The 24,619-nt window shown below is 33.8% G+C and overlaps 3 protein-coding genes across 3 annotated transcripts; 1 reads left to right on the top strand and 2 right to left on the bottom strand.

Annotated features, from left to right (window-relative positions):
• Positions 1-1,125: 1,125 nt before the first annotated feature.
• LOC130813997 (protein LOW PSII ACCUMULATION 1, chloroplastic) lies at positions 1,126-8,536 on the bottom strand. The gene is made up of 9 exons (XM_057679962.1): positions 8,131-8,536; positions 6,693-6,796; positions 6,138-6,273; positions 5,753-5,984; positions 5,422-5,579; positions 4,733-4,921; positions 4,507-4,607; positions 3,593-3,689; positions 1,126-1,499 (listed from the first exon to the last, which is right to left on the bottom strand). Exons 1-9 carry the CDS (start codon positions 8,374-8,376, stop codon positions 1,425-1,427), a joined length of 1,338 nt encoding a protein of 445 aa, XP_057535945.1. The 5' UTR covers positions 8,377-8,536; the 3' UTR covers positions 1,126-1,424.
• Positions 8,537-14,798: 6,262 nt separating this feature from the next.
• LOC130813996 (heavy metal-associated isoprenylated plant protein 36-like) lies at positions 14,799-16,960 on the top strand. Its single transcript, XM_057679961.1, has 3 exons — positions 14,799-15,172; positions 15,260-15,335; positions 15,867-16,960. Exons 1-3 carry the CDS (start codon positions 15,128-15,130, stop codon positions 16,949-16,951), a joined length of 1,206 nt encoding a protein of 401 aa, XP_057535944.1. The 5' UTR covers positions 14,799-15,127; the 3' UTR covers positions 16,952-16,960.
• Positions 16,961-18,062: 1,102 nt separating this feature from the next.
• Positions 18,063-24,434, bottom strand: LOC130813995 (autophagy-related protein 18a). Its single transcript, XM_057679960.1, has 4 exons — positions 23,326-24,434; positions 22,058-22,262; positions 19,729-19,855; positions 18,063-18,464 (listed from the first exon to the last, which is right to left on the bottom strand). Exons 1-4 carry the CDS (start codon positions 24,244-24,246, stop codon positions 18,374-18,376), a joined length of 1,344 nt encoding a protein of 447 aa, XP_057535943.1. The 5' UTR covers positions 24,247-24,434; the 3' UTR covers positions 18,063-18,373.
• Positions 24,435-24,619: the final 185 nt, after the last annotated feature.

The following is a 24,619-nucleotide window of genomic DNA, read 5'->3' as shown; positions in this document are numbered from 1 at the left end:
AAAATGGGGGTTCAAGACAGCTTTACATTGACTTGATTAAACATATTAATACTTGTATGGATGTAGTGGGAGTCACGAATATGATAGTTGAGGGAGGCCACGAATATATTGTGAATTTCTATTTTGGCTTCTTCAACGAACAAAGTTGAGGTCACGTATAAGTGTTTTTTTTAATTGTTTGCTTGCATATTGTCAATTTCTATTTTATAATGTTCAAGTTATAGGAAAGATTCCCAATACTTTTGCTTTTCAAATTTTTTTACTTTTTTTTTTTTTTTGTAGTCGTAGATTCTTTTCATCCATTTAAGTTTCTTCCATTTGACAAGAAAATAATCATGAAAAATTATTATGAGGGATAAAGCGTCTACCAAAACATTTAATGAGACATTTATAAGACTGTTTTTTCCAACGTTGCTCAACAGTCAACACCAGAAGGTGTGTATGTGATATTCATAATACTAAATCAAATAACTTGCAAAGACCAAAACCATCTTCTAGGATTGGATCAAGCACAAAATAAAACATCTTTACAAATTTGTGTTGTGTTTATTGAAAGAGAGATCCGAATCAACGCCTCAAAAAAAAACTCTTCGCATTCGAATGAGTACGTTAGGTTACCACACGAACTTTGCAGATCTATTGAAAGACGGATTCATGGTGCAAAATATCATTCATAAAATAATGTCGCAAACGTATTGTTTAGATTTTTAAGCTTATCGTAATCAAAATATAAGTCGTGACAACTGACAACCATAAAAGTTGTTTTGCGACTATGACCAGAATCCCACAGTTTTGCGCTATAGTATAAAGTATACTTCCTCCACCAATGCGTTTCCCCCATTTGACAAAAAATAAACTCACATATAATGATCAAAGGGGAAACTTAAAGGAACAGAGTAGTATATTTGTTAGCATATTGCCCATACTCCTAATCCAACATTTACCTTTTGATACCAACTCAGTATTATTACTAGACACTACTTGTTTCATGCGAATCCAAAGCTACAACATTACTGTATATTTTGGAAGGAAGAAAATTAAGAAAAAAAATGGGACGAACATAGAGGGATTCCCTTACTTGGATACTTATAGGGGAAAGGAGGAAGATAGAGGACGGCAATTGGATGACGAAATTCCCTATATTTTGTAACGGACAAATCCTTTAAAACATTGGAAAGATCTAAAACGAAAACATATCAATCTTTCCTCTCCTTCCATCCCATCCCCTTCCTTTTCCTTCGTTTCTTAAAACGTTATCAAAACACACAAAACTCAACTCTCAACTCGATCAAACTTGGCTTACACCAACAATTATCATACAAAAAATGCACCAAGGATCTATCATTGAGGGAAAAAACACATTGCATAGTCATTAAATTTGCTATAAATAAAATTCTTTCCTGTAGATATTGTGGGCAAGAAACTCATTTTTCTAGCTTGCTTAGTAGATCCTCCATAGCAGGAAGCTCCTGAACTATTTGCTGCCAATCAGGCATTCCCTGAAATCATATATGTTTGAAGAACTTAAGCATTATATAGCTTGAAAAATGGATAACATTTGCAAATCATGCTTAGGAACGGGTTCTAAGTCGTAAATCCTAAGGTAAGGCTAATGAAGAGACCACAATAGAATCTGCTTGAGAAGATACAATGTAAAAAAGCTACTAGCATCACATTAATATGATAACATTGGTCCTTAAAATCATGCAAAGATGATTCTTGTGTAACTAAAAACCAACTCTTGATGAAAATAAAATTAATATATTAATAATCCCTACCTATATTTCGATGGGGCATTGGGATAATGGAATGTTGTAAAATACAATGTTCATTATTTCGATAGGCCCCAAGATTCATAATTCTTTGGTTTCGGATTATAATGGATCATATTAAAATGACTCATTAGATCATATACGTACATTTCTTATTTATGTCAAGTTGCTAATGCGTTTGCTAACAAGGTCAAACAGAAACATATCTCTTTGTAATCACTAACAAGGATAAGGTTGCGTACATTCGAACACCCAAAACATGACTTGGTGGGTGCCACTTAATAACATTGGGGTAATGGAATGTTGTAGATCCGGATTTCAAAGTCCTATCCACTTTTATGAAAATTGAGGGAGTAACAAACGATTCAACCACGTTAGTATTGGAAACATGTGAACTTAAGCATCACAAATTGCATAGGGCATGACAAGCGTGGAAAGGAACTTCAAGAAGATGGTAATAACTAGTATTGGATAATACATTATCCTATTCCTAGCCTTCCCCTCACTGTTTTGCCAGAATAGCTTGTAATTTTCTCTTCATGTCCATCTATGCTCCATGTCCAAACCTGACACAACCATACTCACTTCAATCATAAGTAAATCATAACAAGTTTGAACCTCTCCCCTCCGTCATATTTTTTGATGCCTAAGAACATAGTGAACGGCTCACCAACCCTTTGGCTTTGCCATAATCTTACATGGTTGTGCAAAGGGCCAATGTTTCTTTTATGGCACATAAAACAGAGACAGGAACAAGAATTAGTTGTTTCTGACTTTTTCATTAAGGAGTAGAGTCCCATCACTGATTTTTTAGGAGTTGGAAATAACATTAACACTAATGATAATCTGACATAATTAAGAGCTTACAACCATCCAGCGTAAAATGGATCAAATTCATACTCCCTCCGTCCTTTTTTCTTTTTCCCTATATCCATTTTTTTCGTCCCTATTAAGATCTCTCCTAATTTAGGTACATTTTCTATATTATAGCCCCAACAATTGTGGTGGCTCGGAGAAAATCAATGGTAATGTCGGCTGCAAAAGAAAGGGTGAGTTTCAGATTGCTGAAATGGTTTTGCTTGAAAAATCGAAATGGGGTTGACGTCAATGAGGGAGCATGACTGGATATGTCACACAGCAGCAGGACTCAAAATATAAGCTAATTTTTTTTGAAAGGAAAAATAAGCTCGTTCATTTCAAAAAAGGTATCTAATCACGATTGTACAAATGACTACGGAAAGTTTCTTCTAGAGGTGGGCATTTGGGTCATCAGGTTGGGTTCAGGTTCAGATAACGGAGTTTTATGTTAGGTCACTTTTGGAATTGTGTGCGTCTGTTTCATTCATAATTTCATATGCTGCCCATCTCTAATTTCTTCATCCATGGATACTTTGGGCATACAGCATGGAGACATGATATTGTTTGAATTAATCCAAAGCTGGGATTATTATGCATACACCAAGTAATAGTTGGCAGTATTCTTGAGAATATTCCCCAAAAAAATTATCCACGGGTAACGATTTTTCCAGTTTACCATGGAACGTAGACCTTAGTGGCTTACATCGCGTCTTGACTGGCACAAGATGGAAGTTGAATAGCTATTCTAGGCAGAGAGGTGCTCTTCTTCCTTCTCCCTCTCTGTAATTCCCATCACCTACCTTGTCCTTGACCGTAGGGTAGAAATGAAACTTTATAGAGGAATAGAAGGGCCCAAATCATTTAATATCTACTTAAAGTGTCTTTTCAAATCTCGTACAAGCATCTTGTATATACAAAAGCAAGAGCAGCCTTGATGACATAAGTCCATGAAGAAAACTAACCTTGCCTGACCTGCGAATACGACCATCTAAGCGTAATATTATGTATACATCCTCGCCAGGTGTAACTCCTTCTGATTTCTGCTGGTCCTTTATCCATCTGAAATGAAAATTAAGATAAGATGAATATCCAGACTAGGGTCAGAATTCATTTCATGTTCCATGCAAAATTCCACAATCTAATCATCTTTTTAATGTTGGCTAGAGCGCAAACTGGGGAGAACTCAACAAGAAGCATAAACCGACACAAAGCACATTAGATGAAATTGCATCTTGGTGCCTGGTGACAAGAGAGACCTAAAGTAGACTGGAGCTTTAGAAAAGAAAACTATCAAAAAACAATTCCACACAAGAATCAGATTGAGGAAAAGCACAAGACAACTTGCCCAAGAAAAGAGAAGGAAGATAAAGTGAAAGGTTTACTATTAAAATTTGTCTTTAATTCACAGTAGAAGTGTAAGTGTGAAGAAAAGTCATACACAATTGAAATGGCTTAAGCAGTTGGTGAAGAAGTAAAAGTTTTTTTATAGGATGTTATAGTGCAGTGCAATGACTATCTGGAGAAAAAAAAATTAGAATACATAGTTACAGAAGAATCCAAGAATAGTTATCTGATATAAAGATCTTTAGAGGATGGTAATCATGTTCCACGGGCCACAAGGAAAGTTGAACTTCCCTAAAGGTCAACTTTACCACGGGAATGTTTAAGTTTCTTTAATTTTTGGAATTGAGAAAATCTTTCATCGTAAACAATAATGCATTTGAAATCCAAAAAAGGTTTACCACCAAAATGAGTCAAAACCTGAGATTTGACCTTTTCACTAGAAAATGGAATTATTGTGCCTTCCCCGTTTTCACAGGTTAGCCTTATGTTCCTAAATGATAACAAGTTGTTAAAAACTAGGCAGAAGAAAAACCTTTCCCATTCTCCTGGAGACACAGCCTCGGCTTTGAATCGAATTTCAGCTTGCAACCTTGTTTTTGCAGTTATAGATTGAGTTCGCTTGTCAAAGTCTTCCTATAATATAAAACACAAGCTCTCAATGTTAGTCAAAAGATCAAGTTGAATTTGACAGTGCACCATTTTTTATGAATCAAGCAATCACGGTAAACTACCACAAGCAAATTACAAAGAACTCTTACTCCAATAGAGGGAAGAGAAGCAACAGCCTTTCCGGAAACCCCAAAGCCTTTCTTTAGAACTGGACTGGCGTCACCCTCACCCCAAATGACAGGAACTAGTAAAACACCTCTTCTGAGGAGCTCAGTCCTGAACCTTTCAGCTTTCTGCATTGCCAAAGAAACACTCTCCCTTTTGCCAGCTAGAATAACCTAATGTCAATGTCGGTTTAGCAAGTGAGGGCACTAAAAAAAAGTAAAAACGAATTACATGAAACAGATAGACAATGCATAAAGGGGGGTGGAGCATGAGGAGGGTTGGACCTCATGTGGTCATGTCAATTCATCTTAAAACTAAAGCCAAGACCTTTTGACACATCATCTAAAAGCATGTCATTGGAACAGATCAATTCGAGAACTTCGTAATAAATCACTCATTAGGATAGCTATACAGCATTGCTATCATTTAGAATGCCGATTCAGGGATTATGCTTCTTTGTGATGTCTCATGAAGTCCACAAATAATCAAAAATATCTCTAACTCAACGTTGAGTGAGAATAGAGATTGTCTGAGCAAAAGCAGAATGGGCTTCTGGGAACTATATTGACAGGTCATATAGATTTTCAGTAGGACTTCTATTTGTGAGACAAAAAAAATTACGTCTTCCTAGAATGGAGGGCATACTAAAAGAAAGGATGTGATGGACACTGACCGGTCTAACAGTGTCCCGTAGCTGTACGAGCTCAACAATTCGATTAGTAGAAAGACGTAATGGTAACCTTGACAACGTTTCATCACGAGTTATTTGCGCAAGCTGCTCCTCCTCTTTCTTATTATCCCATAGAAACAGTACCACCAAAATGACAATGCCTGCACATTGCTGATTCTATAACGTAATTACTTTCATGAAAACACTCAAGCAAGCCCATTGCTAAGAAATGTAAGAAGGATTATTCACAGTTCATAAGTGATAGACCTTGTGCTTAATGTTGACAAGTGCATAATAAAGAATGTGATAATTTCCTATAAAATGCCATGTCTACCTCCAATATTAACTGCAGCATTTTCAGCAGTCGCTAACAGATCCGGAGCACCTTCACCCCCTTGAATTGCAAGGAACAACCGGGGTATTGTGAAGAAGGTAGCGATTCCCGCAGCTGCTGCAAAAGCCACATAAAAAAATCGACGAATTCCACGAAATGGAGCTTGGACTTCACTAATGAGCTTGAGGTCTCTCCTGAAGCTATTGCCTACATCCTCACCACCAAGCCTTGCCTGCAAATCAAATAGGTAACAAAATTAAATCTGAGAAATGAAATGCAATGTACAAGAAAATTGATCTAATTTAGTAAAAATTACAAAATGTATTTGCAGTCCATACAAGCTAAATCTAATAAGAAGTCAATAACTAAAGTTCATCAGTTGAACCTCTTCTTGTAATTCCTTGAATTCTGGTAATGCTCTGAAGGAGGCTAAGTCTGGATCATTGAGGATGGTTCCAAATTTTAGGTCATAATCTTTGAGAGCAGTGCGTAAACACTCAGCAGCTCGCTTCCCCTCCCCCCTGCCTCAAGAAAAGAAAATTTAGCAATTAGTTCCCCTGTGATAGATCTAAAAGAAATATAGGAACTTGAAAGTAGCAGAGTAAACAAGTAACCACTCACATGAAAAATAAAACCCATTTGCAAGATAACAGAAAAATATGCACAAATATGATGGGCAACATTAGTAATATATATTAAAGTTCGAAACATCAAAAAGTTAGCCCAAAACTGAAATAGCTTGAAGAAATTATACTATGGCCGGGATAAATCAGGAGTCCAAAACAAAAGGACAAATTGACGAAAACAAAAAACATGTTCTTTGAACTATGGGTTATAAAGATACAATTTGATACGCTTAACCTGAACCAATGTAAATTTGTGAACACATGCCAATGAAGTACTCTTGGAAAAATGTAGAGTAAAATCAGGTATAAATTACCTGTAGGCATGGCAACATGCTTTGTTGTAAAGTGCTGCTTGAGCTTCCATAATATTAGGATTTAAACTAAGAGCTGTTTCAAACTGTACTAGTGCATCTCTAACCTGCAAAGTACAAGACTATCAGTTGCACAAAATTCCAGGTCAAAATATTTATTAGGATAATCAACTGTTGCAAGAAAAAACAGCCTCCAATTAAAAACCAAAAATATGAAATGGGAAAAGAGGTACGTATGAACTAGCGGATAATGGATAACCCTCATAGGTTTGCTTTCTTAACCAAAGGTCTAGCCACCAAAAATATATTAAAAAGAGCATAATAGAATGATAAATAAATAAGAAACCCTTTGTTCCTTTACATAGAAAATAATTATTAGTGTTTAAGATGTCAAAATAGGTGATTAAGGTTTGGCTATAATAAGCACAATATATCACATGAGTACCAAGTTATTGAGAGGTAGGCTATGGAAATTGACTTTTTAGATGCAATGTTGAAAATAGAAAAGTTTGGAACTAGCATGTGTTGCATTTTGTAAAAATGTAAACAAGTTTAATTAAATGATAATATATTTGTTGTTTATGTCTTCCTGTATTTGTTTCAAGTTTTCACAATGATCATGACACACATTGCACCAAAATTTTGAAAATACTCGGGTCTAAAATTACGGGGTAAGGGGATATTTCTAAACTCAACTTCAACAATAGATGTTCAAAGAACCGAATTTCGGACCTTATTAAATAATAATTTATTGGTTTAAATAATGGGTGACAAATTCGTTTTTAATGGGCCTACAATTTTATTTTTACTCGGGGCCTCCAAAATGTTCAAGACGACTCTGGCATAACATTTAAGTATCTTTTAGTAGATGATGTGAGTCAGAACACTAATGAGATATTAAGTCGTTTCCGTAAGACGTTCTTAATAAAGTATTTGTCTTATATCAATAGCTTTGTATTGTCGGAAATTTCGCCAGGTTTTATATTAGCCCACCTTTCCTATCAGAAATAAAAATAGTTACTAGTTCACCGCAGAAGACTACCATACGCATGTCTAATACTACTCTCGCAGTTAACTTTTGCCAAAAAGGACATTAATCTTCATTGTGGCAATGCGCTACTTCTCCTAATCCTCTCGATGAAGATAATTGGAATATAAGTGAACTTTAATTCCATGTGATAACTTGTATTTTGTCCAATCTAATCAACCCAACTTTAATTATAGGAGTACATAACTTTAAGAATCCAGCAACAAAAAATCATGGGTATTATATCAATAAATAATAGAATTCAAAGAATTTCATTTTACCAACAAAGACCTCAAATTTTTTGATATAAATGCAAAAAATCTTCAAAATCAACGTTCCCGCATCAAAAAAATGCTTAACAATCCAAAGGAATCAAACAATTGGGTAAAACAAGAGGAAGGAAAGAAGACAAACCCGTCCTTTGTTGAAGAGAGAGAGTCCAACATTGACGCATGACTCAGCCGTTTGAGTAGTCGTTTCAGGTGATGGTGTTTGAGGCGGAGAACAATTTGTTATGAAAGAGAAGCCAACTCTTTTGTGGTTAATTGAAAAAGTAGAAACCCATTTTGTTCTGCTTCGTCTGAGAGTAAATTGATGGGAATTAGGGTTTGAAAAGCCGAAGATTTGATGATGGAGGAATAGTGAAGAAGCCACCGCCATTGAAAGGGAAATGGAGGATTGAGAAGAGATTATCCAAACCAGAAATGGACACAAGACATTGAGGGTTTTCACCGTTCACTCGGGAGTTGGTGTTAATGTTTCCTTAATAACTCAATCGGTGAACCGGAAGGCGCCAACTGAGATTTTTGTGGCTCGTGGCACAACCGCACAAGTAATGACAACAAGTACTGCTTGTTCAGGACATGTAAGAGACTTTAATCATCGTCTTAAATTTTTAGTTGATTTAACTGTTGACATTATATCAAACCCCTTATTTCAAGTAGAACGTTGAACATTATGTTACGTATGGAGAGGGCAATTGCGATATTGAGACTGATCAAATAAAATTATTGTCTATCCCTAAACTCTAATCCTGAAATTTTATTTTGCCTCAATGTATCATTTTTGTTATTATTGTCTTTAATTGAGTTATGTTCTAGTTGAGGGATGGAACACCTTACATTTATCTTTGATTGTATTGCATTCCATATAAAATGTGTACTTAGTTTAGGTGTCTTTAATTAAAACTTGAAAATCAAGACTCAAAGCATCTGCTTGGTTTAAGTTTATACTCAAAACTTAAAATTTGATTAGTTGCGTGCTTTATTTACTTTAGGTGTATTATTCGAACATGAAAATTTGATTAGGTGTTCGCACAATTTAAGTCTATGCTCAAAACTTGAAAATTTGATTAGATGTGTGCTTGGTTATGTTATAGACATCAATCAAAGCAACCGAATGATCAAGCACAATACAATTATAGGCTTTCACAAGCATGCTTTTGTGATGCATAGTATATGTGAGTTTCTATTGTTCTCTTCTACATCACCATTTCAACATATTAGAGCATCAAGTGTCATTGATGTGATAGACTTATGAGTTCATTTGATTCATTAATGTCCGTGCATGAAACACTTATTTGGGTACGATGACAGGAGTGTTTTGCTACAAATGAGAATGAAAATAAAGTGTAAAATTAGTAATTGAAGTATTAAATTATAATTAATATTTCATCTTATTATTAAATTTAGGGAAATTATCAATGGTGCCCTTGTACTATTGAAAAATTACAATGGTACCCAACTGCATTTCAGTGGTACCCCCCAATTATATGGTAATTACAACCGTGACCTTAATGATGAATTTTCCGTTAAATTTAGAATTTAACCTAACCATGGTTAGTTTCTTCATCTTCTTCCCTTTTCTCTTTCATGGCTGCTCTTCTTCCATGGCTGCTCTTAAAACAGGAAGGGCATCGAGATAAGGCCACTGCTAACCCTACTTCCTACAGCCCCAAGATCGGATGCCTGAGCTCGAAGCCTTAGTGGGAAAATTTCTGAGGACAAAACCCAGCATATAGGACCGATTCCCACAAAAAAGAATGTCACATTTCCACAAACAAACAGCAGAGCCAATCTGATACCGATTGGTTCATGCTCAAGGAACGCTAAGCTCAAACTAAGCCCTAACAAACATGTCGTCATCCCGATTGTGCTTATATAAAGCAGAGGCTTTCTACCGAGATGATCAATGAGAAATATCGCAATTAGGATCGTGGAAGGTTTTGTAAACCCGACAGCAACTGTGGCAGCAAGAAGCTCGGAGTTACTTTGGATCCCGGCATCTTTAAATATAGTAGGGCTGTAGTATACAACGGTATCAATACCGGTTATTTGTTGGAAAATCTGAATTCCAGCAACACAATGCCATCATTGATTTATTTCTTCAAATTAAAAGAAATTTGAATTTTATTAAAAAAAAGATGGGATTTTTCAACTAAACAATGTTATTTCTTCGAAATTAACATAAATGATAAATCACTAAGGAACCCTTGATCATTCCTAATATACCCAGATCTAATTAAAAGGTTTGTTGGGTTTTCAGTGATGATTTGTTTGCTGTTACCAACAAATTATAATGAAAATACAAAGGAGAAGTATATATTATTTTCCTTTTTTGGCATCAAAGGAAAAAATAAAGCAATAGAGAAAAAGGTAATGAGTCAATAAGTTGATTCATGTCCTTTTAGGGTTGATTTCATTCCCATTTCGAATTTCTTCCACTTTTTAACTCAAAATTAAAATAATTTTAGAAAAATTAGATTAAGGAGTAGGAAAATTGCTATTAGAATCGAACCAGCATTATGGAAAATTCAAAGGAGGTAGACCGCCTGAGGAAAGAACAGGAAGATGTTGTGACGGAAATTAATAAACTTCAAACTTCATAATAAATTAATGAAGGAGAGGAGAGCAGCCATGAAAGAGAAAAGGGAAGAAGATGAAGAAACTAACCATGGTTAGGTTAAATTCCAAATTTAACGGACATTTAACGGAAAATTCATCATCAAGGTCACGGTTGTAATTACCATATAATTGGAGGGTACCACTGAAATGCAGTTGGGTACTATTGTAATTTTTCAATAGTACAAGGGCACCATTGATAATTTCCCTTAAATTTATCATTTCTCTTTATCTTTCATTTTATTATTAAATTCATCATTTTCACTAATTTTCTTCCCAGGCTCCTTATTTAAATCATTCTTTAACAAAAAAAATACAAAATAAAATATAACACTTTAATTTAAAATGTAATTTAAATAGTCCTATATCCATTGTTTACTTCTACTTGCATAAATAATTAGTTATAAACTAGACCGATAGGTAATTCTTGGTAAATTATTTTAATTAATTATTAGCTTTTCCAAGTTGATTGTCATAAAGTATAACTTTCCTTCTATTGGATGCTTTTTTTATTGTCATATTCTATAAAGTTTTAACTTAGTTACTCATTGAGATTGTGTTAGCAACAAGTAGTTTATTTTGTATTGTCGATTTTAACTATAAAATAATTAATAAAAAATTTAATAATAACAAGATTTGAAAACTTATATTAAATTTTCAATAATAACTATTTTTAAAATAATAGTGAAATCGATCAGATTCAATCTGACTGATCTAGATAAATGAGATAAAATAAAAAATTATATATATGTGTTCCACTTTAGTTTTGATAATAATATTAAAGCATGTGTATGATATTTTTTTATATTATTAAAATAAATATATTTTAGACTTTAGAACCCAAAATGAAATGGCTGCTATAAAAGCATTCCAAAATCCAGATCATTATAGTGGATAATACTGTTACCATTTTCAGTTGATGATTCACTTGCATCACCATTCTTATCTCTTATACTCATTACTCATTAGTGCATCTTGTCATTACCATTCAACTGTTTTTTTTATGCTAAATTATTTTTTTACTATCTCATTTTCAAACACTATTTTTTTTTAAGGTATGTCAATTTATTGATGGACTAGTTATATCAAGAAGGTGTATATTTTTTAAGAGGGTTTATTTACTAAGAATTCCATAATGAATCTAATTGAATTTAGAAAATGAGTCTGAGCAACTTAAATAAGAAAGAGAAGAGCTAACACAAGAAGAAATCCAAAGGCAGTTCACATAAAAGTAATTGCAATAATAAGTTAGTCCAATAATAAAGGAAAATTTGCAAAGAAACAACTTATAACATCAGTTTTTTGTAAAAAAACACCTTTTAAAATCTTTTTTGTGAAAAAATACCTTTTAAGAGATTTTTTATTAAAAAAAACACCTTAAATCAGTTTCCGGTGACTTTTGTCAACTTTCAGGCGTTCACTATGTCATTTGAGCTCAAAAGTCAACGCTTGAAAGTTGACAAATGGCATAGTTAACGCCTGAAAGTTGACAAAAGCCACCGGAAACTAATTTAAGGTGTTTTTTTTAATAAAAAGTCTCTTAAAAGGTGTTTTTTACAAAAAAAAAATTTTTAAAGTATTTTTTTACAAAAAACTAATTTTATAAAGTGTTTCTTTGCAAATTACTCTAATAAAGTGATGTGACGAATATCCTTGCATCTGCATATGTAGTATGAAGTAAAAGTTGATGTCTTTATTAACCTGCTTTCTTCCCCATTTCTTAACTCCTGCTTTCCAGCTAATTACTTTACAAATTATCATTAAATATATAGTTTTTTGTATTGTATTAAACTTTATCATTGTTTGATCAACTAAGGAACTGCTCAACAGTGGTAAAGTTGAAACTATAGTCCTGTCTTTGTCTAATAATGCCAAATGCTTTTTTATGGCATGAATTAATATATTTTCCCCCAACTTTACTAACCTCATAATATTTATTAATTAAGACTATTTAATAAGACCATGCATCTTTTAGATTAGAAATTGACTTAGTAGAAGAGGTGATTAGGAAGAAAGGGTTAGGACATAATTGTAGGATTTAAATTTAATTGAAAATTATAGTTTAGCCTCTTAGAATATAAAATATATCCTTCGGCCTCAACCATCAGTTTAAGTTTTTCGTTGAAATGGTTCTTTGACATGATATTAAAGCCAACGTGACAAGAGGTCACGAGTTCGAATTTTAACCATTCCTCATTTAAAGTAAAATATTCAGCGCATATGCGCATCCACACTTCTACCCCAGTGAACTCTTGTGTGAGGGGGTATTTTAGAATATAAAACATTGTTTTGAGTCTCAACCATCAACTTAAATTTTTGTTTGAGATGGTTCCTTGAAAAGTTTAAGCTGATGATTGAGGCCCAAAAATATGTTTTATATTCTAACATAGCCTAGTGGATGAAGACTTTTCTTTTATTCTTATGACAGGGATTCGATTCTCATCACGTATAAAAAGGATTAACTTTATTTAGTCCTTATTTGTAAATTTTATCAGCCTAATTCCGTATAAAAAGATAAAGGGTGAAAAAATATCAAAGAATATCATTCATACTTATTTAAACACTCGGAGAAGAACAATAAGACAAACCATGGCATAACTATATTTCACCTATCAAACCTACTTGAACAAGTATAGGTTGTGACTAATTAACTCATCTTGTTCCTCATGTTTGACTTAGAAGCATTGAAACTTTTAAATTCTTACAAATTAATTGTCCTTTGTATTTATAACGTTTTATTTAACCTAGACAGAACAAAAGTACGTGTCCATATGTAGCAAAATCAATAATTATTATAAATAAAAATATAGCAAAATTAATAACAAATATATTTAAAAATACATCAAATTTAGTTTACAAATTTGAGATAAAGCCTTTGTGTTTGCAAGCTAAATTGATGGGATTATCACCACTTTTGCTTCAACACTATCACTGTCATGTGATTTAGAAGATCACCATATCAGCATCACCATTTACGTAGCTAGAGCTTCAAATAGAAGCAAATGCTATTTGTATATTCCCTCCCCATCATTTAATTTACATCATTTTTCATTTCGGTCCATCCCACTTAATTTATATTATTTCTATTTTTAAACAATGAGTCATCACTCTCTTTTAATCTAATCCATTAATTTTTATTCTATTTTGATTTCATCCGCACAATACATTCTCTCTGTTTAATTATTACTACTTTTTTAAAACTTATCCACTTCCTCTTTTATGCAATTTAAAGAGGACATATGAGTACTTCATTCAATCAATAATGAATACTTGCTGCACTTTTAATTTTTTTTTAATAGTTTCAAATTTCTTGTTATATTATTATTTTTGGAAAAAAAATTATATAAATATCTATTTTAGGTTTATTTTTTTCCTTTACTTTTCATTTTCTATTATTTATTTGCTCTAGCCCATCTCGATCACTAGGGTTATTTTTTTTTTCAATAAAATTTTATTTTTTGTGCATTATAGAAATTAGAGATGTTTAAAACAGAGCCGACAACTCGATATTCACCCAATCTGATAACCAAATTCGACTTGACTCAACTTTAAAATAAAGGTAAAATTATATAAAAATCAATATGGATATAAAACCCAATTAAAACTAACTTAAAACAATTAACCCGAAATTAATCTTATGACCCGAATAAACATCTCTAACGGAAATGTATTGAGAAATATAGAAGAAGGGAGTATGACTATGTACTTCTACCAACTGTTGTGGATAATTCTGTTGCTTGCAAGATCAGAATATATATTATTTAGGGTCAGCAGTGCAGTTACTTTCCACATAAAATTTGCTTTTATGTGTGTCTGCCACAAAATATTATATTGTCCTTCGTGATTTGTGAACCTAATTTAGGTTATGATTTGAACTCTAGGAATTTGAAAATGATACTTATTGTGGTATGAGTGTATAACCATACAAGGAAAACAACGAATTAGATGACACTACTGGATATGGTAGACCGGTAACAGTGGCTATACTTTTACTATTTTTCACTAATTTTGATTTTTAATATTTTTAATTTTATAAAATAAAAAATTTTAAAAAGTTAATATTATGACGAATCAAATAAGATTTCACTTGACTATGTACATATTATACATGGAGAAATATATACCAAATAAGATCAGTAGATAAATAGTAATTGTTACAGAAACTGTAGCAACTATTAAATCCAGAGAAAGTATATTATTATCTCATCTAGGGGCAAAGTCGAAAAATAAAAATTTAGAAGAATCGAAAAAATATAAAATAAGAATAAAAAAGTATATCTAAAGGCTAAAAGTCCGTTTCTAAGAATTACTTAAAAAAATATCCCACAGGGCTTGTAGTTCTTGTGTCTGTTTGTACTTACTTTATTTCTGCCACCCCCTACATATACTCATTCTCATAAACAACTTCAACCACTTACTAAAACCTCTCTTATTAAGCATTCATTCATCTATATATAAACCTTTCTTATCAGATAATATCACTTCTCCCACTTTAAACCTTAATTCATATCATGGCTGCACAATCTGACAACTTTCAGGAACCTTTAAAATACAAGGTAGGTATCTTCATATACTGTGTTGTATCAGATTCACACTATTAGTTTTCTTGTTATTAAATTTTTATTTATCAATTTTGTTAACAGACTTGGACCTTGAGAGTCCCTATACACTGTGAAGGATGCAAGAAGAAAGTCAAAAAAATTCTCCATAAGATTGACGGTAATCATATAATTAACCTTCTTTTCTATATATGTCATTTTTTGTTTAAGTTGGGGTGTTTGCCAAAATGACTTATTGTGCCATTACGAATAGAGGGTTGAGTGGTCAGAAATGCTAATGTTTGGTAAACTAACTGGTTGAAACCACTTATTCATATGAATAAGCTGTTTTTGAATAAGCTGCTCATAGCAGGTTAAAAATCAGTTGGTCAAATCAATCACTATAATAATAAGTTGTTTGCCAAACATTCCCTTTCATATATCATGCCTATGTCCATCACGTGCACTCCTTATTTACGTGAAGTTGCAAATGATGGGGTTAGTCAGAAACAACCTCTTTTAGTAAGGTTGGTTGGATACATCTGACGTCCCCAGGGTCCTTGAGAGCCACTTAATGGTTTTGGATATCAGAATGTCGTTGTTGTTGTGTCGTATCATATTTTGACTGCATATAATTTATTCTCTAGTTTTAACCATTAGATTAAGCTTTTAGTTGAAATGTTCACTTGATGGTCATGTTTATCTTCTGCAGGAGTATATATGACAGAAATCGACGCTCGCCAGCACAAGGTTATTGTGACAGGAAACATAGAAGCACAGACTCTTCTGAACAAACTATCTAAATCTGGTAAACCTGCTGAATTATGGTCAGATAAGTCTGTGAACAAAGACTATTTTGAATCACATAGTAAAGAGAAAGAAGTGACAAAGGCTAAAAACAAAGGCAATAAGAATAGTAGTAATAAAGACCAGAAAGAAACTGGAAAAGCTCCTGAAGAGAATGCTCAGAAAAGTGAAATTAGCTCAGCTGAAACCCCTAATGGAGCAGAAAATGCAACAGCTAGTGATGGTGATAAGGCTTTACAGATGGAAAATGCTGGTAGAAATGTTCAAGGTGATGGAAATGGCGGTGGAAACGATAATGATAAGAAGAAAAAGAAAAGTAAAGGAAATAATGAAAGTCCCGGAAGTGTTGATAGCACGAATCCTCAACCAGTATCGAGTACTTCACCTGAAGTTGCACCTGTGCCTGTAGAGGCACAGGCGCCTGATCCAGCTCAGACACCTGCACAGGCGCCTGATCCAGCTCAGACGCCTGCACAGGCGCCTGATCAAGCTCAAATGCTTGCACAGGCATCGGTCCAATCTCCAGATATGAAACTATCAGCACCAGCACCAGCACCAGAACAAGGACAAGCACGAGCGCCAGAAGAAGCACAAATGCGAGCACCAGAAGAACCAGCACCAGGACCTTCTCTGCACCATGGCAGGCACATGGAACCTTTAAACCTTGGACCTCCTTCTAACTTTGGACCTCCTAGACAAGTATACCAACATGGGCCATGTCCCGGGCCAATGGATAGTTTTAGACCCATGTTGCAGCAGGATTACATGTACAATCCTAGACAACATCCACCTTCACAACTTGAAATGAGTTACAGTATGGCACAACCTAGCAATAATAGTACCTCATATTATGCTCCACCATACTACTACACATATCCTCAACATCCCATGTTGTATATTCCTCCACCACCCTCCGATCCTATAAATTATGTCAATTACGACGATCATTATACTAACAATGAAGATTCAAATCTATGTCGTTTGATGTAGCATTAAGTACTCCCTCCGTTCAACAAAGTGGGCTATAATTCTTTAGTTTTCATCCATACATTTAACTTAATTTTTCCAAATGCTTATACCGACTCCTCATAAAGTATTCTATTATGGTGGATGCAACGTTACCTTAGCAGTTAGGTATGATCTTAGGATCTGTTACATCATTACATGTATATTTTTGCTTAGTAATGAAGACTATAAATCTTACTTTTCCTTTTCAAACTGACGTGTATCCTCCTTGATTCTGATATGTAAAGAGAACCTTTTTCTTAAGGGTTGTTTTGATTAACTTTGTGGTTGGAATTTGTAAATGTGTTAGTTTTTTAATAAGTATGTGACAGGTTTTGTATGCTTGAGACTACTAGTATTTAAAAGGTGCTTTAGTTAAGTAAACCTGAGAAATAGAAAACAAAAGAATCTTGTTCGTCGGATTCCACCTAAACCAAAACCACCGAGCATAGGAACTTGGAAATAGGCATAGCCGTCTAGCCGGTAGCCTTATATTGGGACTCCTAAGGCCAGAGCGTCTGTGACCATCAGCAAAAAACAATTCTAATCGTTTAGGGTGTTGTTCAGATGTAACATATTGTTAAAGTTTTATCATGTCTTTACTCGTTATCTAACTAAGAATAAGGCAAAATTCAATGAGACAGAGATAATAAAATCTAAAAAAGTTTACTCTAAACAATATGTTTAAAGTAAAAAAGTTAAGTTTTATTTTCGTTTGTTATTGAATTTTTTTTATATACAAAATGTAATTCGTATACAATCTTTCCAGAAAACTAGTACTAAGATTGATCAAACATTCACCTTGCTAGTTGTGTAAAATCAACTAGATTGCCATTTTTTACAAAATTCTAATCAAATACCCGTGTCATGACCAAGCCAAGTGCAGGCCTAGATCCCTATATAGCATATCTGAGAGAACATGTAGCAATTAGCCAATCAATCATTTGCTTTTCCGTTTTACTTCATTTTGTGAAGCAAAGGATGAACTATATCAAACAATTTACAGCTTAAGCCAAGAAGAGGGGGATAAATCAAACCATCTAAGAGATACTATACCACATCATAAGGCAGAACACCATGAAAAAAAAAATAAAAATAAAAAAATAAGAGCTTTCTCATTTCAGCTGAGCCAAACAAGCCCTTAGTGCCTTACCAACCTCCGACATTGTTATATGCTTGTTTCGTTGTTTTTCTTCAAGAACAAATGGGACGGTATAGCTTTGCAAGTATCTTTAAATACTTCTATTAAGGGTGCGCTTTTACCAATTAGAGAGCGTCAACCATGACCCCTTATTTACAACATACACATGCTGAGTACTTTTGTCTCAGAAGGCTTATGAATCGCAAAACAGTGAAAGAAATCATCAACAATAATATACATATAAAGGTGGAACGTCTACACTATCATTAGAAGGGTTCCTCCGGCTTTAAAAAGTTGTTATATTCAAGTTGTGTCATCTCTCCACCCTTCACCGGATCATATTTGCAACGGTAGAAGCTGCATTCCAAAAGTCATGTAACCAAAGTGTCAGTTCCGGAATATTCTGGTACTAGGGGTAGAGAGATTATTTATTAACAGGAAATGTGAGAATCATTTAGGAAAAATCAAGCACAATAAACCTTCCTAGTTTCATTCTTAAAGAGAGAAAATCAATGGCACAAATTTAGGGATCATACTAGATAGGGGATATAATTAGTTGTTCATGCTCAGGCTCTCAGCTCATTAAAGCTCGACTCCAGCATCAAACGAGTTTAGTTGATATCAACTCAAAAAATGATTCCTAATATGTGACGCTTGAAATAATGAAACTAACAATGACACTATTGGATGATAAAATTGGATTAGAAGTAGAAGAGGTCATAGATGATATTCTCATTTCTCTACCTATACTATTGTCACCATACCAAACTTTGACATTCATATTAACTTTGTTACAAATATTTCATTCAAATTTTCTGTTGTATTTCTCCGTTCTTGAGTTTCCGATTTCCTTTTCACTGTTAGTACTGTTTCGTGATGTGGGTGGTCTGCTTTACTAAAAAGTATTCAAAATTACTATATAGCCTAAATAACTTTTTCAGTAGTAAATGGGGAAAATGGTAAATAAAATATTTTAAGAGTAGATCACAGGATAGCGATCAAACAAGGGAATCTCAACTGGACTATAGTTGTCTTATCATTAGTGATGAAAAAAAATATTACGGCCCGTTTGGTTAGTGATACTAAATCGTAGTAATGGGAATGATTTATAATGAAAAAAATTTCATCAAAAGTTCCATATCATTCCCATGGTGATGAAACTTTGATTAGAAAAAGTTTTTGTTTACAAATTTTTATTACCACCTCTCCCAATGGTAATGCATTGGAATGAATATTACGAAGAAAGTGAGATTATTGAAGTTTGGACAAGTATGGCCATCATGGTAGCCAAGAGATTTTTCAAACACAATTACACTAGTTTTTCAATCCCATTACCACTGTTTATTACCCCTACCAAACGGGCCATTAAAGGTGAACATAATATCACTTTGGAAATCGGTTGAGACTCAAATATAGGAACACCTTTGAAAATGGTAAATGACAGTGAATGGAAAATGCACTGATTGGTATAAGTAAACCCCAAAAGTTTTCCTGACGGCTCTAAGAGAAAGCCTATTTTGGGACCTAAGAGGGGAGAGAGTTGTTGAATCTCTTCTTTAAAGAGTAAGCCACAATTCCAACATATTGAAATACTGACAATGCAATCGATTTGGTTACTGACCTTCCATCCATGCCAAGAATTACAACAGTATTCTTCTGGTGCCCAAATGCAACAGTATACTGGATACCTTCAAGCAAACGGAATTGAGCAACTGACCACTCTGAATTAAAATACCTAGGCAACACTCCTGCAAAACAAAAAGGTTTCAGACCAAAATGAAGAAACTAAAAATAACTTGTATGTGACATTCAACTTCTTTTAATCTCAAATTACACTTCATATCCATACAACACTTTGATGTGTAAATACAATCATGTGACAATAGTCGACAACAAAAAACTGGCACATTAAGTATGAAGCCGAGTGAAATTAATTGGCACATTATTTATGGAGCCTGACAATATTGATTGACAATATTTCCACGTGCATGACAAAATTTGATAGTTCTAAAATGCTAATTTTATCAATACCAAAAAGTTAAAAAAAATATTGGAAAGTTTATGAGAACCATGACCTTGAAAAGTCAAATATATATCAAAACCAATCCAACCATCATCAGCCAAACTACTATTGATCATTAAGTTTCTAGTTGACTAGCAAGCACAAATATCTTGCTATGATTATCAATGTATATTTAGACGGCAACCAGAATTGTTCACTCTTACTCCAAATACTTCAGTAAAGATTTCATTTCACACCAATAAACATCAAATATAGAAAACACGTTAAGACATTAGTGCAGTAGAGTAGTGAAACAAAATAAAATCAGATTCAATGCAAGTAAACATGGCAAAGACTGCTGTTGTTCATGTGTGTGGTCCTCAAACAATGATATCATACAAGAATGCCTGGTTACCAAAATGTTGATGTAAAAACAATTTTATTGGACAATGGAATCAATATGAGAAGCAGATAAGCATGGAATTGGCGAGAAATTTAGTTGAGCGTTCGCAAAAACTTGGCTGTCTATTTGAGTGTATTCTAGCTTCATTTAACCTTACCATCATTAGTTGGTACACTACTGCAGTCCAACGCAATACAACCATGAAGCAGAATTCTCAAATTATTAGAAAACCAACTTTTTGGATTAACAAGTGGCATGTATGAAACAGCCCACTTAACCGGAGATAAAAGGAGATAAAGATGGTTGTTATATAAATAATAATACCAACAGGTATAGAGAAAAAAACAAGGATTAGGATTATCTTTATACAGAAAAGATCTGGCTGCTCAAAATATTCGGTCAATCTACAAGCACACTTAAGTTTATGATGACATTAAAAATCCTTAATCATAAGATAAGGAAGGCCATGAGATACAATCTTTTTTGAGGAAGAAAAGGGTGAATGCGAGGAGACAAACTGACTACGTAAGTTGGAACAGATAAGGACAAAAGCACAGCAAACATTCAAAAAAGGAGAACTGTCACAGCTTATATAAGAGACAGTGCAAAATTCCAGAATCATTCATTGGTTATATGTAACTTGTTAACCTTACAATTTGATTTAAAATAAAAGCCACATAATAGATAATTTAAATAGCTTCTTTAATCTGTTATTGAAAGGAATGTCAATTAAAGAGATACTATAGCATTTGATAAGTCGATCAAACTTAGGTATAAAGTAGGGAAAACTACAAATCTCAGTATATATCAGTCTTGGTTCTCGTATATGTATATTATCTTGAATTCTAATTCTAACGTCAAAAAGTTACATAGCTTAATGAAAAATTCTGGAATTCTGCACTGATTCACATACCAAAGTATGATTGACATCAACTAATTCATAATTAATCAAAACTTAGTTGCTTGGAAAATGAGTCAAGTTTTCACTTTTCAGTTTTTCCACGTCACTTTAATATCACATTCAGCTGCCATTGTTATTCTTGGTGGTTCGATAAGTCGATCTTACTTTGATAATGCGGTTATAAGTTTCAAACAGTCGCCCCAACTTGGTTTTTACTTTTTACCATGTGCCCACCAATAAATAGCAATGTGACCAATATTTGCATCATATACATAAGCAAACCCAACAAAAAATTAGAGATGCTTCTCCATTAAATAATTGATGCCACAGAATGCATAAGAAAATAGTTTTTTGAGCTTTGGTAATATTTCATTATCCTAATGCCAATAAATGGCCCTAGTCTCCTGTTTCCTTACCTTGTAGAAACAAAGAGGTTGTTTTGAACTGTACCCTGATATAAATCATGTTACTTCAATCCATTATAATATGATACTAAAAAAACTATAAATGTTGGTCTCCATTGAGAATGCACACAATAATTAGAATAAATAAATATCACACAATAAATAATCCCAAGAATCGGTAGATTTTAGCAAATAATATAAGATAGTAATACATAAAAATTGATGTAAATGGCAACTGACCTTTAATAAAAGAAAGAGATGAACCAGTAGAGGTAGCAGCAGCATTGTTCTCAGGAGGATTTGAATTCTCATTGCCTGGGGAACTTGAATTAACTTTCAAGCTAAAAACGTGTACAGTGCCCTTGTCACTGGAAACTGCTAACCATTGAGCAGTTGTAGAAAAGGCCAAGCTGTAGATCTCTGCTCTATCTGCACCTCTTCTTACCTATAGTTCCAATAAGTTTAACATATAAGATTCAGCAGCGATCTTTACCAAGCATGTGATATTGCAGAGAAACTTAATAATAAAAACAATCCAGCAGGATCCATGGTGAATTCATGATTTGCATAGATATTAAAACTCAAGATAGTTGTCAAATCTCTCTCTCTGTCTCTTCAAATAATCAAAATACTAATTTAACAAAACCAATTTTCTTCCCATTTATCAAAGTTTAACCATCCCTGCCCCTCTCTCTAAAAACTCTCAATGTGACCAAAAATTTCTTGAAACAAATAATCAAGTATTTGCAGTAAATCAAAAAATGAAACTAGAAATAGGCATCCAAGTGAGCAGCAAAATCTGTTCATGGAAATCAGTATTGAGTTCTTCAGCTCAAGGTCCATTTACATCCACAATCCAAGCAAAACTAATTTTAAATGTAACATTGTACATCAATAGGTTATTATAATCCAAAATAACCCTTAAATAAAGTTTTGGTAATAAGTCGGGCCACTTACTGCAAACTATTGGAGCATGTATAAACACATACAATGGGTGAAAAGATGCAATCTCTTTACAAGAACAGATTGAAGGAACTTGTGAAGGTGCCGGAAGGAAACAAGCTTAAGGGTTGTAAATGGATATTTAAAAAGAAAGAAGGGTTATCAAGGGAGTTTGTTTTAAAGCTAGGCTAATGGCATTTATGTTTTGTTAATCTTTTGAACCCGATTGATCTCTTTGTAACAAGGGAGTAATATATTAACACCCCATTATACGAAGAGGAATTAATCTAGAGAGTCACAAAATTGAGAGTTATAGGGAGCACGATAAAACTCTTTGTCATCTTGTTCTCTTGTTATTTGTTTGATTGTTTTGATTGTTTTTTTTTTTTTTTTGGGGGGGGGGGGGGTGATTGCTTCAGTTATTCGAACTACTGCAATAAATTTAAGATATCTAAGAATCTCAGCTGTCAATCTGAATCAATACATGTAGAACATCAAATAACAAAGCCTTCTACTCAATAAAAACAAATAAACATCTCAAATACGAAACTCCAAAGAATGATTACCTCTTGTAGCAATGTACCATCAAAAGTGTTAAAGATTCTAACAAGCGTCCCCTTCGAGCTAGCAGTAGCCAAAAGGCCTCCATCTTGAGTTAAAGCAAAACAAGCAATGCTCGAATCATGAGCCATGATGAACTTAGTCTTTTTAGAAATATAATGCTCAACCCTAACTTGCCCCTTTTGCAATCCAAGACAAACCAACACCAATTTTCCTGCTGACTGCGAAACCTCACACAACCCCTTCGGATTCGCACTAGTTTCAATCTGATGCATAAGTTTCAAATCGGAAAAATTATAAACAAACACTTTCTGCTCCAAAACCACAATGATTCGATCACGACGAAGTCGAATCCCACGAACTTCGGACCGAAATGATAATTCCCCAATACACCTACATTGATGATCATCCCAAATCATAACTTTATTAGCAGGGAACTGAGGATCAGGTCCACCACCCACTAACGCAAGAATATTACACCGATAGAGCATTTCAACCTTTCCAATACCTCCAACTCGATCAAAATCCCGCCTAAAAATCTCACGAAAAGGATCGCAATTGTAGATTCTAAACCCTCGATCAGTACCAGATGAGAAACAGCCATTATCTTGATTAAACGAAATATGAAGAAGCGTGGGAGTTTGAAAAGATAAGGAATCAGGTGAAGTGGGATTAGGACTAGGGTTTTGAGGAAGTGAAGTGCGAATTGGCGGAAGAGAAGGGTGAGAAAGAGAATCAGGTTCTTCAGAATTGGAATCGAAGAAAAGGTGATCGGATTGCAGAGACATGGATGTCGATGGCGATGAAGGCACTGGAGTGGGGCTTGGATCAACAGCCAGAAAAGTAGGTGGAGGAGAAGAAGTAGAATTAGGGTTAGGATTAGGATTAGGGCTTGGATTGTTTGGCCAAGGTGAAATGGCCGCCATTGTTGCTTGCTTCTGAGGACGATTCGATTCCTGAAGATGCAGAACCTTCTATTCGGTTTCGGAAGAAACTATCTGTATCTGATGGCCTATGTTTTTTTTTGTTCGAGTTATATCCCTCGGTATTTGAATTTTAGAACTACTAATACTTCTCTGTTCTGATTTTGTTTCTTGGCAAAGGAATTAAGAAGAAAAAATCTACCTATTAAAAGTCTATTTTATCTTTTATTTTAATTGAAAATAAAATGAAAATACCAACAAATAAGAACCAATTCACACTATTATTATATCAACAAAACAGTAACTTCAACCATCTACCATAAATTAAAATCAAGTGTAAATCTAAACAATCAACCAAGTGAACAATAAGTGTATA

The sequence above is a fragment of the Amaranthus tricolor genome, chromosome 5, assembly GCF_026212465.1.
Source record: "Amaranthus tricolor cultivar Red isolate AtriRed21 chromosome 5, ASM2621246v1, whole genome shotgun sequence".
Classification (NCBI taxonomy): domain Eukaryota; kingdom Viridiplantae; phylum Streptophyta; class Magnoliopsida; order Caryophyllales; family Amaranthaceae; genus Amaranthus; species Amaranthus tricolor.
Note: the sequence above shows the minus strand (reverse complement) of the source record. Positions and strands in the feature narration are given on the sequence as shown.

Bases quoted from the DNA above. Each gene is read 5' to 3' on its own strand.
- LOC130813996 (XM_057679961.1), top strand. From the start codon at position 15,128: ATGGCTGCACAATCTGACAACTTTCAGGAACCTTTAAAATACAAG. The intron at 15,173-15,259 runs GTAGGTATCTTC...TTTTGTTAACAG, and splicing joins AGGAACCTTTAAAATACAAG to ACTTGGACCTTGAGAGTCCC. The intron at 15,336-15,866 runs GTAATCATATAA...TATCTTCTGCAG, and splicing joins AATTCTCCATAAGATTGACG to GAGTATATATGACAGAAATC.
- LOC130813995 (XM_057679960.1), bottom strand. From the start codon at position 24,246: ATGGCGGCCATTTCACCTTGGCCAAACAATCCAAGCCCTAATCCTAAT. The intron at 19,856-22,057 runs GTCAGTTGCCAT...TTTGTTTTGCAG, and splicing joins ATCTCTTTCTTTTATTAAAG to GAGTGTTGCCTAGGTATTTT. The intron at 18,465-19,728 runs GTCAGTAACCAA...TTTGGAATGCAG, and splicing joins ATTCTTGGCATGGATGGAAG to CTTCTACCGTTGCAAATATG.
- LOC130813997 (XM_057679962.1), bottom strand. From the start codon at position 8,376: ATGGCGGTGGCTTCTTCACTATTCCTCCATCATCAAATCTTCGGCTTT. The intron at 6,797-8,130 runs GTTTGTCTTCTT...TGTACTTTGCAG, and splicing joins CTCTCTTCAACAAAGGACGG to GTTAGAGATGCACTAGTACA. The intron at 3,690-4,506 runs GTTTTTCTTCTG...TTTTCATTTCAG, and splicing joins TCTCCAGGAGAATGGGAAAG to ATGGATAAAGGACCAGCAGA.